This window comes from Salmo salar, chromosome 08, assembly GCF_965601325.2.
Source record: "Salmo salar chromosome 08, fSalSal1, whole genome shotgun sequence".
NCBI classification, from domain to species: Eukaryota; Metazoa; Chordata; class Actinopteri; order Salmoniformes; family Salmonidae; genus Salmo; species Salmo salar.
In genome coordinates, this window is record NC_138298.1 from 6,935,951 (window position 1) to 6,952,500 (window position 16,550).

The following is a 16,550-nucleotide window of genomic DNA, read 5'->3' on the forward strand; positions in this document are numbered from 1 at the left end:
GGCTTTTTACAGACACCGTCACTAGATGAGACTCTGAAGGAGAAGAGACTACCTGATAGACTACCACTAGGGGGGTCTCCCACCACTCTCTGTGAAGGCTGAAGACCAGGGTGACCTGCCGTGTTCATCATGGATACTGTGGTGTTTGTATCATAGAGAGAGACGTTTCTGTCAGCCCCAGGTATTGATTAGATGAGTTTATTAGTCACATGCACAGGTGTAATTTGTGTAACAGCAGGGTATGGAGAAATGTTTAAGCTCTGAGCTCCAACAGTGCAGGTCAAAAAGAAGTGAATGAAACGATAATAAATAATAATATACATATTTACAACTGCAACAATGATAAATGTCCATGTGGGGGCAGGGTAAATGTCAGTTGCGGGGGTGAAGAGTGCCCATGGGGATGGGGGGGGGCAGGTAGCTGTCTAGCAGCCTGATGGTCTGGGTGTAGGAGCTATAGGCCAGTCTGACAGTTTTTGCGTCTGAGTAATGGAAGCGGGGAGAACAGGCAGTTGCTCGGGTGGCTGAGGTCCCTGATTATCTTCTTGGCCTTCCTGCGACACCTGGTGTTGTAGGTGTCCCAGAGGACAGGCAGTGTGAACCCAATGTTGTGTTCAAATGAGCGTACCACCTTCTGTAGAGCCTTGCGGTCAGCGGCGGTGGAGTTGCCCTACCAGGCTGTGATGCAGCTCAACAGTGCTCTCAATGGTGCTCTTGTAGAACACTGTGAGGACCCTCAGGGACAGGCATCATTTCTTCAGCCTCCTGAGGTTGAAGACTCGCTGTTTTGCCTTCTTCACCATAGTGTCTGTGTGGTTTGACCATTTCAGCTCCTTGGAGATGTGTATGCCAAGTAACGTTTTTGACCTTCTCCATGACAGTCCCGTTGATGAGGATGGGGGAGTCCAGTCTGGTTCCTCCTGGTTTGCTGATTTCTTTAGGGAGAGGTTATTTACCTGGCACCACACCAGAGTGCCTACCTCCTCTCTGTATGCCATCTCGTCATTGTTGGTAATCAGGCCTACTACTGTCATGTCATCAGAAAAGTTGATGATGGAGTTGGAACTGTGTGAGGCCACGCAGTCGTGGGTGTAGAGGGAATACAGGAGGGGGCTGAGGATGCATCCTTGTGGGGCCTTCGTGTTAATTATCAGTGTGGTGGATGTGTTGTCGTCTACCCTCACCACCTGGGGGCGGCCCGTCAGGAAGTCCAGGATCCAGTTGCAGAGGAAGGTGTTCAGTCGCAGGGTCCTTAGCTTAGTGACGAGCTGGAGGACACTATGTTAGGTGTTAAGCTTGTGTTAAAAATGCTTAAAATAATTAAAATACCAAAAAGCAATTGTGTTGAATTTCTTTATCTTTTTTGGGGGGGATTTTCAAAATGTTGTTTGGTAAATAAAAATGGTACAGAACAAAAATGTGTAGCTTACCCTGTCCCGCAGCTCAACTTACCCCATACCCAGGGTAAGTTGTGCCAATAGACCACTTTTTTCAACAAGCTATGATTTCAAAACTAATGTTTAAATACATTCAGATTATTTCCAGGGATACACAACATCCTGAAATATACTGAACAAAAATATAAAATGCAATATGCAACAATTTCCAAAAATGTACTGAGTTACAGTTCATATACGGAAATCAGTCAATAGAAATAAATTCAATAGGCCCTAATCAGTGGATTTCACATGACAGGAAATACAGATGTGAATCTGTTGGTCACAGATCTCTGTGTATTAAAATTGCCAACAATAAAAATGCAATTGTTTGTTGTCCGTAGCTTATGCCTGCCCATACAATAACCCCACCGCCACCATGGGGCACTCTGTTCACAACATTGACATCAGAAACCGCTTGCTCACAGGATGCTATACACGTGGTCTGCGGTTGCGAGGCCGGTTGGACATACTGCCAATTTCACAAAAACGACGTTAGAGGCAGGAAGTGAACATTCAATTCTCTGGCAACAGCTCTGGTGGACATTCCTGCAGTCAGCATGCCAATTGCAAGCTCCCTGAATGTATGAAATGGCTCAACTTACCCCACTCTCCCCTACTTTCAAAAACGATCTGTGACAAGAATAATAACTTCTCACTATGTTCTCACTTTACTTTTTCTGGACATCTGGTACCCTCCCTTTGATAAAAATACATTTTAGAATATCGTAATTTCCGGACTATTGAGCGCACCTGAATATAAGCCGCACCCACTGAATTTAAAAATAAATATTATTTTGAACATAAATAAGCCGCACATGTCTATAAGCCGCAGGTGCCTACCGGTACATTGAAACAAATTAACTTTACACAGGCTTTAACGAAACACGGCTTGTAACAAAAAATAAGCAGTAAACAGTAGCCTACCAAGAAAGTCATTGCTCCAGACCATATTTCCTTTTCCAACAGCCAGATCAATCGCCTTCAACTTGAAAGATGCATCATATGCATTTCTCCGTGTCTTTGCCATGATGAGGGTGACAAAATGACTACCGTAATCAGAATGATGGGAAGTTTGAGCACGCTCGATTTAATCTAAACAGTAAACAAAAAAGTTGTTTGACCTTAACCCGTTCGGCAATTTCATTGGTCTAATGAAAGCTTCATGCCGCCAAAAAACTGAGCACGTCACAGAGAGTGTTTTTTTTGAATTTTTTTTATTTGAAAGCGGGAAATATCCATATATTAGCCGCGTCATTGTTTAAGCCGCGAGATTCAAAGCGTGGGAAAAAAGTAGCGGCTTATAGTCCGGAAATTACGGTACTCTGTAAAAGGTTCAACATCACTACTCTGCCTCATCATACTCATTCTTTCCTCAGTTCACCTCATCCAGTTCCCTACTACATCCTAAACCAACAGAATTAACTACAAACTAACTAGTACTACATTACATCACTATACATGGGCCATGTGCATTTTCTGCTGGTGTATCCTGAGGTAGCTCCTCTCTGAGAACCTCTTCTCGCAGTGCCTACAACCTTTCTCCCGTGTGGACCTTCAGGTGCTTCTTCAGATGGTGCTGGTGGGAAAACCTCTTCTCACACTGGGGGCAGCTGAAGGGTTTCTCCCCTGTGTGGACTCTCTGGTGCCTCTTCAGGTTGGACGAGTCGGAGAAACTGGCCCGGCACAGGTGGCAGCCGAACGGTTTTTCCCCTGTGTGCATCCTCTGGTGGATCTCTACCTGTTTGGGGAAACTGAAGGCTTTCCCACAGAATGGACACAGAAAGCGCTTCTCTTTGCTACCAGATCTGCTGATAGCGTTACTACTACTGTTATTTGTCAATGGGCTTGTGTAGCCATTTAGTGTTGAGGCACTGGCATTGTCTGAGGTCTGGTTTAACATTAGGAGAGTGTGAGGAGGATGAAGGCCAGGGAGTGTCTGTGTTGTCTCAGGGTCCATGTTCCAGTTGATAGATCCTATAGAAGGCAGGCTGAAGGCAGCATCTGTTAGGGGGTTAACCTGAGGCCCCATCAGTCTCTCTGAATCACAACTATAGGAGCAGGACGGAGCATCGCTAGCCGAGTCTGTGTCTGTTCTCTCCTGCTGCATATGTACACCTCCTCGTCCCCGCAGACCAAGTCTACGCCTCGCCCTGGTCTCAGCCAGTCTGTTGTCATGGAGACTAAGTTTGGTTGTTGTTTTGTGTTCGACTGTCTGTTTCTGGTTGTGGTTAACAGCGTTGTTCCCCAGCCCAGAGTTGAGGACGCTGTCCCATCCACTGACCTCCACTATGTCGCCTCTGGTCCTTGCCTGCTCAGTGGCTGCACCGATCTGGGAATCCAAGATGGATGCCCAGTCTCCTCTGTTAGCCTCTAGCCAACCACCTGTATGTTTTTGTATGTAAACACAAGTTGTATTGATATCATTTTATGAATGAAGAAAAATAAGAACACATAGCCAGGTGCATCACTATTCCCATTGAAGATCTATTACTGTATGTAGGCTATATGTATTACTATTCCCATTGAACATCTATTACTGTATGTAGGCTATATGTATTACTATTCACATTGAAGATCTATTACTGTATGTAGGCTATATGTATTTCTCCCTTACCTTGCTCCCCCATCTTTAGTCCACTCAGCAGATCAATGCTCTCTGGTCCGTCTTCTATTGTCTCCTCTTTGACCAGCAGCAGATCAGGCTTCCCATCCTCCATGTCTACTGACTGTAAGAGATACAGAGTGAGATGATGTTGGATCAAGAAATCTGATAGGAGCACCATCTGATTGGGAGCATCTTCTGATTGGGCAATGAGGGATTGCTGAGTACTATGCAAAAGTGTTAGTTGATTTTATTATTTGACACTCTTTAATGGTTTGAACATTGCAAAGGCATGGTCCCACATTAAATTAATGAAGACCTGGGCCCGGACCCACAAAGATTCTCAGAGTAGGAGTACTGATACAGGATCAGTTCCCCCTCATCTACATAACCTTATTCATAATTATCTAAAAGGCTAAACTGATCCTAGATCAGCACTTATTCTCTGAGAGGGTTTGTGGATACGGACCCTGACTTAATATCATTCAGACAGTAGTTCACAGTGGGCTCACCTCAGTGAGACTGTGTGTGGTCCTGTGCTGCTCAGCTGGTTCCTCTGTGGGTTCAGGAGGTGGTGTAGTCTGGTTGTCCTCCATGACCATGGTCCCCTCAGGGTTCCCCAGACCCTCATCACACCCCTCCTCCTTCACCAGCAGCACCTCTGGACCCTCCTCCTGGAAGAAACAGGTGATACAGACAAACACTCCCTCAAGTACGTACACACAGATAATAAACCCACTTTCAACATGGCGTGTTTATCCATCCCCACTACGTTTGAGTCCTATACTGTAGTTACAGAATGACTTAATTGTTATTAAACCCATCATTGTGGATATAAATATGATGTGGGTAAATAGTCAGCTATGATAAGTCAAAAGTCACACAATGCCTGGATGCAATATTTTACTCAGGAATATTCAACACTGAAATCTGTTACTCTGGTTATTCCAATTGCAGCTGTGGATCTTTTCTGCTGACAACAATACATTCAAATGTAGACCTTACTGTGAAGTGATTACTTACAAGCCCTTAACCAACAGTGCAGTTCAAGAAGAGTTATGAAAATATTTACCAAATGAACTAAAGTAAAAAAATTATAAAAAGTAACACAATAGAATAACAATAAAGAGGCTATATATAGGAGGTACAGGTACCGAGTCGGTGCGCGGGGGTACAGGTTAGTTGAGGTAATTTGTACATGTAGGTAGGGGTGAAGTGACTGTGCATAGATAATAAAACAGCGAATAGCAGCAGTGTACAAAACAAATTGGGGGGGGGTTAATGTAAATAGTCCGGTGGCCATTTGATTAATTGTTCAGCAGTCTTATGGCTTGGGGGTAGAAGCTGTTGAGGAGCCTTTTGGTCCTAGACTTGGCGCTCCGGTACCTTTTGCCGTGCGGTAGCAGAGAAAACAGTCTGTGACTGGAGTCTGACAATTCTTAGGGCCTTCCTCTGACACCGCCGGGTATAGAGGTCCTGGATGGCAGGAAGCTTGGCTCCAGTGATGTACTGGGCCGTACGCAATACCCTCTGTAGCGCCTTACGGTCAGTTGCCATACCAGGCGGTGACCAGTTAGGATGCTCTCGATGGTGCAGCTGTAGAACTTTGAGGATCTGGGGACCCATGCCAAATCTTTTCAGTCTCCTGAGGGGGAAAAGGTCTTGTTGTGCCCTCTTCACAACTGTCTTGGTGTGTTTGGACCATGATAGTTTGTTGGTGATGTGGACACCAAGGAACTTGAAGCTCTCAACCTGCTCCACTACAGCCCCGTCGATGTTAATGGGGGCCTGTTCGGCCTGCCTTTTTTTGTAGTCCATTATCAGCTCCTTTCTCTTGCTCACATTGAGGGAGAGGTTGTTGTCCTGGTGCACCACACTGCCAGGTCTCTGACCTCCTCCCTATAGGCTGTCTCATCGTTGTCGGTGATCAGGCCTACCACTTGTCATCAGCAAACTTAATGATGGTGTTGGAGTCATGTTTGGCCACGCAGTCATGGGTGAACAGGGAGTACAGGTGGGGACTAAGTACACACCCCTGAGGGGCCCCAGTGGGGGCGGCCTGTCAAGAAGTCCAGGATCCAGTTGTAGAGGGAGGTGTTTAGTCCCAGAGTCCTTAGCTTAGTGATGAGCTTCGTGGGCACTATGGTGTTGAACGCTGAGCTGTAGTCAATGAACAGCATTCTCACATAGGTGTTCCTTTTGTCCAGGTGGGAAAGGGCAGTGTGGAGTGTGATTGAGATTGCGTCATCTGTGGATCTTTGGGGCGGTATGCGGATTGGAGTGGGTCTAGGGTATCCGGGAGGATGCTGTTGATGTGAGCCATGACCAGCCTTTGAAAGCACTTCATGGCTACCAACGTGAGTGCGATGGGGCGGTAATCATTTAGGCAGGTTACCTTTGCTTCCCTGGGCACGGGGACTATGGTGGTCTGCTTGAAACATGTAGGTATTACAGACTCGGTCAGGGAGAGGTTGAAAATGTCAGTGAAGACACTTGCCAGTTGGTCTGGCATGCTTTGAGTACATGTCCTGGTAATCCGTCTGGCCCCGCGGCTTTGTGAATGTGGACCTGTTTAAAGGTCTTGCTCACATCGGCTACCAAGAGCGTTAACACACTGTCATCCAGAACAGCTGGTGCTCTCGTGCATGCTTCAGTGTTGCTTGCCTCGAAGCGAGCATTAACGGCATTTATCTCGTCTGCTAGGCTTGCGTCACTGGGCAGCTCGCATCTGGGTTTTCCTTGGTAGTCCGTAATAGTTTTCAAGCCCTGCCACAGCCGACGAGCGTCAGAGCCGGTGTAGTAGGATTCAATCTTAATCCTGTATTGACGCTTTGCTTGTTTGATGGTTCGTCTGAGGACATAGCATGATTTCTTATAAGCTTCCGGGTTAGAGTCCCGCTCCTTGAAAGCGGCAGCTCTAGCCTTTAGCTCGATGCGGATGTTGCCTGTAATCCATGGCTTCTGGTTGGGATTTGTACATACGGTCACTGTGGGGACAGTGTCATCAATACACTTATGAAGCTGATGACTGAGGTGGTATACTCCTCAATGCCACTGGATAAATACCGGAACATATTCCAGTCTGTGCTAGCAAAACACTTACTTCCTGCTTTAGTTTTTGCTTGTAAGCAGGAATCAGGAGGATAGAATTATGGTCAGATTTGCCGGGGGAGAGCTTTGTATGCATCTGTGTGTGGAATAAAGGTGGTCTATAGTTTTTTCCCCTCTGGTTGCACATGTGACATGCTGGTAAAAATTTGGTAAAACAGATTTAAGTTTTCCTGCATTAAAGTCCCCGGTCACTAGGAGTGCCGCTTCTGGATGAGCATTTTCTTGTTTGCTTATGGTTGATTGAGTGCGGTCTTAGTGCCAGTATCGGTCTGTGGTGGTAAATAGAAGGCTACGAATAATATAGAGAACTCTTGGTAGATAGTGTGGTCTACAGCTTATCTTAAGGTACTCTACCTCAGGCGAGCAATACCTTGAGACTTCTTTTATATTAGACATTGCGCACCAGCTGTTATTGACAAATAGACACACACCCCCACCCCTCGTCTTACCAGACGTAGCTTCTTCTCTGTTCTGCCGATGCATGGAAAATCCCACCAGCTCTATATTATCCATGTCGTCGTTCAGCCAACACTCGGTGAAACATAAGATATTACAGTTTTTAATGTCCCGTTGGTAGGATAATCTTAATCGTAGGTCATCAATTTTATTTTCCAATGATTGCACGTTAGCCAGTAGAACGGATGGCAGTGGGAGTTTACTCGCTTGCCTATGGATTCTCAGAAGGTAGCCCGACCTGCGCCCCCCTTTTCCTCACGCAAATGATGGGGATTTGGGCCTGTTCCCGGGAAAGCAGTATATCCTTCTCATCGAACTCGTTAAAGGAAAAAGCTTCTTCTAGTTCGAGGTGAGTAATCGTTGTTTTGATGTCTAAGTTATTTTTGGTCATAAGGGACGGTAGCAGCAACATTATGTACAAAATAAGTTAAACAACGCAACAAAATAGCACAGTTAGGAGCATGTAAAAGTTCAGCCATCCTCTTCGGCACCATCTTAACTTGTTATGGATAGGGGGCTGTATTTTCACGTCCGGTTAAAAAACGTACCCGAATTAATCTGGTTATTACTCCTGCCCAGAAACTAGAATATGCATATAATTAGTAGCTTTGGATAGAAAACACTCCAAAGTTTCTAAAACTGTTTGAATGGTGTCTGTGAGTATAACAGAACTCAAATGGCAGACCAAAACCTGAGAAGATTCTGTACAGGAAGTACCCTGTCTGACCATTTCTTGGCCTTCTTTGTCATCTCTATCCAAAACAAAGGATCTCTGCTGTAACGTGACACTTTCTAACGCTCCCATAGGCTCTCAGAAGGCGCCAGAACGTTGAATGATGACTCTGCTGTCCATGGCTGAAAAACAGTAGCGCATTTGGTAAGTGGTCGATCTGAGAACAATGAGACGGGTGCGCGCGTGAAGAGTCCATTTTAGATTTTGAGTCTTTGAACGGAAAGGACGTCTCCCGGTCGGAATATTATTGCTTTTTTACGAGAAAAATCGCATAAAAATTGATTTTAAACAGCGTTTGACATGCTTCGAAGTACGGTAATGGAATATTTTGAATGTTTTTGTCACGATACACGTCTGCGCGTCATCCTTCGGATAGTGTCTTGAACGCACGAACAAAACGCCGCTATTTGGATATAACTATGGATTATTTGGATATAACTATGGATTATTTGGAACCAAACCAACATTTGTTGTTGAAGTAGAAGTCCTGGGAGTGCATTCTGACGAAGAACAGCAAAGGTAATCCAATTTTTCTTATAGTAAATCTGAGTTTGGTGAGTACCAAACTTGGTGGGTGTCAAATTAGCTAGCCCGTGATGGCGAGCTATCTACTCAGAATATTGCAAAATGTGCTTTCACCGAAAAGCTATTTTAAAATCGGACACCGCGATTGCATAAAGGAGTTCTGTATCTATAATTCTTAAAATAATTGTTATGTTTTTTGTGAATGTTTATCGTGAGTAATTTAGTAAATTCACCGGAAGTGTTCGGTGGGAATGCTAGTTCTGAACGTCACATGCTAATGTAAAAAGCTGTTTTTTGATATAAATATGTACTTGATTGAACAAAACATGCATGTATTGTATAACATAATGTCCTAGGAGTGTCATCTGATGAAGATCATCAAAGGTTAGTGCTGCATTTAGCTGTGGTTTTGGTTTTTGTGACATTATATGCTAGCTTGAAAAATGGGTGTCTGATTATTTCTGGCTGGGTACTCTGCTGACATAATCTAATGTTTTGCTTTCGTTGTAAAGCCTTTTTGAAATCGGACAGTGTGGTTAGATAAAGGAGAGTCTTGTCTTTTAAAATGGTGTAAAATAGTCATGTTTGAAAAATTGAAGTTTTCGGATTTGAGGAGTTTGTATTTCGCGCCACGCCTTATCATTGGATATTGGAGTGGTGTTCCGCTAGCGCAATGTGTAGATGTAAGATTAATATCTACTAAATTGTAGCTCGTACCTAAACGAAAAGGATGGGGCTGTGTGAATCGGAAGGTGCCATCGACGTGGACACTGAGTCGCGATCCCTAACTCTACACATTTTGCGATGGGGTGGAGAGAAATGTTTGCAGTTTTGAATATGATATCCGAGTGAGAGTGAAGAACAAAATCAATGGGGGCCCCCCGGTCGGTAATTTGACCATGATCACTACAAGTTTAGATAGCTGGCTGGACTAACTTACCAATCTTGAAAATGTTAGCTGACATGGGCTAATTGAGCAGCAATAAGTGACTGACATAAGATTAAGTGCTGATGCACAACCGAATTTCGAAATATATATATTTTAAAAAATCAGTTTTTGGAAATTGATATGCGGCCCGGCAGTTGTCCATCTCTGCTCTAAACCCAAGGATATGTTGCCAGGGTTCATCTCTGTAGTGTAAGAACAAGACAGATCATCAACACCAGTGTCTAACACGTCACCATCACCACGGGAAGGAACCGTCCTCTGGCTCTGGTGAAATACCGGTAAGTACTCTGAGCCAGGAGCAGGAGGATGGCACAGTCTCCCCAGGCCCAGTCTCTTTGGGTCTGATCTGTGGTCAGATCCTGTGTGTCAAAGTCTCTGTGTCTGTCTTTGACGTGAGGACAGCGTTCAACTGACCTCTGTGATGCTGCGTCGGGTCCTGGCCTGGGGCGCGGCGGCAAGGTCTTTCCTAACTACAGGGTGCGCTACTCCGGCGGCTGCTACAGTCTGGATGTCTCTGCTGTGCCGTGGGTCTTTCTCTCCTTCAGACCTCTCCTGCTTGACCCCAGGACCTGCAGCCTCTACATCGGCAGACTGACACAAGAAGAGGGGAGGTTATTAACGGTACATTAGTAGAATTGGATAACAATGTCATGGAGAAGTCTCACAAGCTCCCCTATGGCAGATAAATAAGGAATGTACATGGAAGCAAGTGAACAGGCCACATTTTCTGCACTTAAAATGTTTTATGTCACACTATGACACTAACCTCTATCACGATAACTTGCTGGGTTGAGGTTCCACTCCCCTCATCAACAGTGATTGGTTGGTCATCTCTCCATGTATTGTGTCCCGTTGGCTTCACAAAGCTCCTGTGGCCTCCAGTGAGATGTCCTTCACCTGAGAGAGCGATTGGGGAAAAAGAGGTGGTAAGGTTAGCTACTGGCCAGGATGTAAGGTAACACTAATTATAACTACTTGATACACAATTTATTGATCGATGTATTATGTTCCATGCATCACATTGTTTTCATTGTATATAATAATATGAAATTCAGTACATCAAGAATCTGGTTAGAATAGTGTTTTGTCTTTGTGCAATAATAATGTATTCTTAATTGACCTGCCTGGTAAAATTAAAATTAAATTGTGCTTAGTAATCAGGGGCTAGTATTGCATACTATCCAACAACTGACCAAGACCCAATTCTAGATAACACATCGGAAACATATGCGCTGAAGGGAACCGGGCGACAGGTCCCGCAGCCTTCTGCAAAAAGTACCTCTTGCAATTCCTCTGTATCGGTCGAGGATCTTGACACTACTGGGACGACTGGTGAGGACGCGCTCTCGCATTGTCCTCTCTGCGCGCTCCTGTTCCAACTTCAGTTCCAGTAGCTCTAGTTTCCTCCGCAATGCCCCGTTTTCTTTCTGGCTATGAGTTATTTCCAAACGAAACACTGCATAGTCGTCGTCTACGAGTTTACAGATATCTGCCACAGCTGCATTCGCTAGTACCTCCATGATGGAGGCTATTTGAGTGTGAAAAACCATACAGTTAGTAACGTTAGCCATTGTTAGCAGGTAAAGTAACTAGCCTTACCTAGATAACATATCAACCAAGTCCTCTCCAACGCGAATTAGATACTACATGGGGGTAAGTATGTGATGCTTTGCCGTTAAATTAGTCATATTTTGAGTTCCATGTCGTTAATAATCGTCTAAATAACAATAGAAAACGCTCAAGTTTAAATTGTTCTTGGTCACTGTTTACTTTCGTTTGCACTTTAGAGGAAGGATATTATTGGTTGGCGTCATGGCTCAAAGGGCGTGGCAAATGAAAATGTGATGCGTGCTGTTCATTGACTTACGGTAATGCTTATTACGTTACACATCAACCTATTCATGATTAGTTTATTTCAATCGTTTTCTCTTGCGTACACAGCTACGCAAGAGTCATAATTATGGCTGAACTCTGACTATGTCTACAATTTCTCTTAACATTGATTTTAAACCTAACCTTAACCACAACGCTAACATTATGCCTAACCTTAAATTAAGACCAGAAATAATTTTTATGATATAGCCAATTTTGACTTTGTCTGTGTTATCTAGTGAAACCCCTTTCAAACTCAGAGCAGTAAATTACCTAAAAAGAACGGCTGGCTAGATCATATCGGTGGCAAGAACAGAACCCTATAGGTTCGAAGGAAATTCTAATTCTAAATGATAAACACGCAAATAAATGGGGCTTTGTACATTCTGATGGGTTTTATAGTGTTTAATGAAACTTCAAACAAAATCTGGAATATAGTGGTCACTTTGAATGCAGCGTTTGACATGACGAATTAAAAAGCCAGGGAAGGTTATTGTGACAGGGTAGGAACCAGTGTTGGTCAGTGTTTCCCAGTGGACCCTAATTAACGTTACATGAAATGTTTCGCTTACTGTAGCTGAAATATTTATTCTTTGCCTGTACCTCTTCGATTTAGGATATACCGTTGCACAAACATGCTGATCTCGGCCTACACCAGGTATCCGGCTAGATAGCTACGTTTGCTCTGACTAGGTGCGATTAGCATTAGCTAATACAATTTATTTTAACCACACCTTGCTAAGAAAAGACAAACTAGCTGTTTGCAGACAGTAAGATACACAAACTAATAGTGAAATTATAGAATGCATTGACCATGCAGACTGTCACTGCAAGTGGTAGTTGTGACTCGTGGTAGCAGAAAAACATGCTCTCCTTGAGTGACACCGAGTGCAGGGCTTGGTATGTGTGGAAGGAGAGGGAGACAACTCAAGTAGCAAACGGAATAAACTATAAAAACGGACATTACACTGGCTTAACACGTTTATCAAACCAAACACTGAAAGACCGTTACACAACTAAAAACCCAAACTACTGGTATATAGTAAAATATAATATACCGCCTGGCCCTACTTTACATGATCACTATAATATTTCAGTTAAAGAATGGTTCCCAGATATTCTGTGTACATCAAGCCACACTGCTAAGATTTCTCCCCATTGTGGACACTCCTATGTTTGATAAGGTAACTCAAGAAGGAGAAGCTCTTGTAACATAGTTTGCACATGAAGGGCCTCTCCTTGGTGAGAACGGTCTGTTGCTGCTTCACATATTTCACCTTAGCAAAGCGCTTCCCACACGTGGGGCAGGCGTATGGCTTGTCGTCGTCCGTCCTAATGTTAGTCTTTGAGCTCCTTCCTTGACCTCTAGCCATTGTTTGGGTGTTAGGATTGTGTGATGTGTTATAGGCTAGGTACCTCTCGTGGTGAACACCCATCCTGACCCTGTCTGTATTGGTGGGGTAACCCTGAGGTAACTGAGGAAGGCTAGACCCAGGCCCAAGGTTTCTATGAACACAGACCCCACCAGGGGGGTCTCCCACCACTCTCTGTGAAGGCTGAAGCCCAGGGTGACCTGCTCTGTTCAACATGGATACTGTGGTGTTTGTATCATAGGAACAGGAGGGTCTATCTCTATCAGCCCCAGGCCCTGCTTCATCCCTGCACTGAGACTGTGAAGAGAAGGGTCTGGGCTGCAGACTGGATCCCTGACTGGAGCCTCTGTCTCTCTGATGACCACCAGGACAGAGGTTGTTCAGTCTACCTGTCCACTGGTTGTGTTCTGTGTGGTGGTGGAGTCTCTGTCCCTTACGGTTCGGTCCTGGTTCCGACTCAGGAAGGATGAGCGATGGCTCCTGATCCAGGGTTCTGATCTGGGGCCAGGGTTTGTGACCAGGCGCTTCAGAGGTCCAGTCTCTCCCGCCAGCAACACCAGATATCAGCAGGTCCTCATGGACTGCAGACTGTAAACAAAAATTGAACAGAAGAGAATGTAAACGTTTATATAAGAAACTCTTTTCTGTACACACAAACATGATATTATAAACTGTTAACCACAGTCAAGCCCATCTCTAACACTGTGATTCAAGTACCTAACAATATGGAGCCATTGGAGTTTATTATAGAAAATGTCCGTCTGCGTTGATTCAAGTAATAAGTATAATGTTTTGGTTTTTGCCTGAGATAAGGGAAATTCAGTCCCTGCAATGATAAAAAAAGAACCAAGTCAATCAGCACAGAGTCAATTTTGTATTTAATTTCAACGAAATGGTCATATACACTCACATAACGTGAAGTACAGTACTTTTATTGCACAAAACAATACATGTGACAAGTAGTTTAACTTCGCCCTATTTACTTTTCTGTAGATCTGGTACACGTGCTTTGATGAACTTAATTTTAGAATACTTTGGAAAAGGTTCAACATTACATTAATAATAATTTATTACATTTCTATAGCGCTTTTCATAGAATCTCAACGTGCTTCAAGAGCAAAAAGAAACGTGGTCGCCAGGCAACTCTTCAAGAAGGCAGACTGAAACCACTGGGAAGGATCTCGTTTATCAACTCAACGTTCATGATTCTCATTAGAAAACAGTCTAGGACTTGGTATATAAGTGCCATAGTTTTTTAAATATGATAATCATTGTTTTAAAACCATTACTTAATGGACAACATATTTTGGAATGTTATACATTTTCATAAACAATGTGGGATGGCAGTATCAAATGTATGTTAAAAACACCTAAAAATAACTAAATATGTACAAATTTACACATTGCTTCATTACTTCATGTCAAGTAAACCTGAATTAAGGCACTATCATTTCCTCATTATAAAACACCAGCATTAAACAACAGGACAAGGTAACTTTTCATTAGTGAAGCATTTTTACAGACACCATCACCATATCATCTATTCTGCCTCATCACACACATTATTTTCTCAGTTCTCATCCAGCTCCCTCCTACATCCTAAACCAACAGAATTAACTACAAACTAACTAGTACTACATTACATGTCACTACACACTATACATGGGCCGTGTGCATTTTCTGCTGGTGTATCCTGAGGTAGCTCCTCTCTGAGAACCTCTTCCCGCAGTGCGTACAGGCGAATGGCCTCTCTCCCGTGTGGACCTTCAGGTGCATCTTCAGCTGGTGCTGGTGTGAGAACCTTTTCTCACACTGGGGGCAGCTGAAGGGTTTCTCCCCTGTGTGGACCCTTTGGTGCCTCTTCAGGTTGAATGAGTGTGAGAAACTGGCCCGGCACAGTTGGCAGCCGAATCGTTTCTCCCCCGTGTGAATCCTCTGGTGGATCTCCACTTGTTTGGGGAAACTGAAGGCTTTCCCACAGATTCCATCTCCACTACTGTCATTTGTCAATGGGCTTGTGTAGCCATTTAGTGTTGAGGCACTGGCATTGTCTGAGGTCTGGTTTAACATTAGGAGAGTGTGAGGAGGATGAAGGCCAGGGAGTGTCTGTGTTGTCACAGGGTCCATGTTCCAGTTGATAGATCCTATAGAAGGCAGGCTGAAGGCAGCACCTGTTACGGGGTTAACCTGAGGTACCATCAGTCTCTCTGAATCACAACTATAGGAGCAGGATGGAGCATCGCTAGCAGAGTCTGTGTCTGTTCTCTCCTGCTGCATATGTACACCTCCTCGTCCCCGCAGACCAAATCTACGCCTCGCCCTGGTCTCAGCCAGTCTGTTGTCATGGAGACTAAGTTTGTTTGTTGTTTTGTGTTCGACTGTCTGTTTCTGGTTGTGGTTAACAGTGTTGTTCCTCAGCCTAGAGTTGAAGACGCTGTCCCATCCACTGACCTCCACTATGTCGCCTCTGGTCCTGGCCTGCTTGGTGATGTCGACCCCAGGGCCCTTAGATGCAGCCGTCTGGGATACCAAGATGGCTGGCCAGTCTCCTCTGTTAGCCTCCAGCCAACCACCTACAGGAAGAGGTTACAAGGCAGTTAACCCACTGTTCCCCAGTAGGCCGTCATTGTAAATAAGAATTTGTTCTTAACTGACTTGCCTTGTTAAATAAAATTAAAACGTTTTTTAAAAAGTAGGCTATACGCTCAGTGGCCATTTTATTAGGTACACCCATCTAGTACCAGGTTGGACCCACATTTTCCTCCAGAACAGCTACGCTGTAGCATTCAAATGTTGCTTAGTTGGTATCAAGGGACCTAACGTGCCAGGAAAATATTCCCCTCACCCTTACACTACCAGCCTGTAGCGTTGACACCAGGCAGTATAGAGCGCTGGACTCATGCTGCTTACGCCAAATCCTGACTCTGCCATCAGCATGAGGCAACAGGAACCGGGATTCGTCGGACCAGCCAATGTTTTTCCACTCCTCAATTGTCCAGTGTTGGTGATGGCGTGCCCACTGGAGCCACTTCTTCTTGTTTTTAGCTGATAGGAACCCGGTGTGGTCGTCTGCTGCAATAGCCCATCCGTGACAAGGACCGACGAGTTGTGCGTTCCGAGATGCCGTTCTACACACCACTGTTGTACTGCACCATTTTTTTTGCCTGTATGTGACCCGCCTGTTAGCTTGCACGATTCTTGCCGTTTTTTTCACCCACACGACTACCACTGATTGGATGTTTTTTTTCTTGGTCGCACATTCTCAGTAAACCCTAGACAGTGTTGTGCGTGAAAAGCTCAGGAGGCCGTTTCTGAGATACTGGGACCGGCGCGCCTGGCCCAACGATCATACAACACTCAAAGTTGCTTAGGTTACTCGTTTTGCCCATTCTAACGTTCAATCTAACAGTAACTGAATGCCTCGGTGCCTGTCTGCCTGCTTTATATAGCAAGCCACGGCCACACGAATCACTGTCTGCAGAAGCAAATC

At 44.5% G+C, this 16,550-nt stretch overlaps 2 protein-coding genes and 1 long non-coding RNA gene across 3 annotated transcripts in view; 1 reads left to right on the top strand and 2 right to left on the bottom strand.

Moving 5' to 3' along the window:
- Nucleotides 1-184: 184 nt before the first annotated feature.
- Nucleotides 185-11,602, bottom strand: LOC123744262 (uncharacterized). The gene is made up of 6 exons (XM_045723173.2): nucleotides 11,095-11,602; nucleotides 10,582-10,712; nucleotides 10,230-10,406; nucleotides 4,554-4,715; nucleotides 4,054-4,165; nucleotides 185-3,821 (listed from the first exon to the last, which is right to left on the bottom strand). Exons 1-6 carry the CDS (start codon nucleotides 11,384-11,386, stop codon nucleotides 2,968-2,970), a joined length of 1,728 nt encoding a protein of 575 aa, XP_045579129.1. The 5' UTR covers nucleotides 11,387-11,602; the 3' UTR covers nucleotides 185-2,967.
- Nucleotides 11,374-15,755, top strand: LOC145881507 (uncharacterized). Its single transcript, XR_014393040.1, has 2 exons — nucleotides 11,374-11,468; nucleotides 15,479-15,755. It is a non-coding gene; the product is annotated as an uncharacterized LOC145881507 (long non-coding RNA).
- Nucleotides 13,922-16,550, bottom strand: part of LOC106609873 (uncharacterized) — a 12,823-nt gene continuing 10,194 nt past the window's right edge. Inside the window, exon 5 of the mRNA XM_045723167.2 lies at nucleotides 13,922-15,633. Within this exon, the coding sequence (XP_045579123.1) occupies nucleotides 14,717-15,633 (917 nt within the window). The 3' untranslated portion in view covers nucleotides 13,922-14,716. The remainder of the gene's footprint in view (nucleotides 15,634-16,550) is intronic.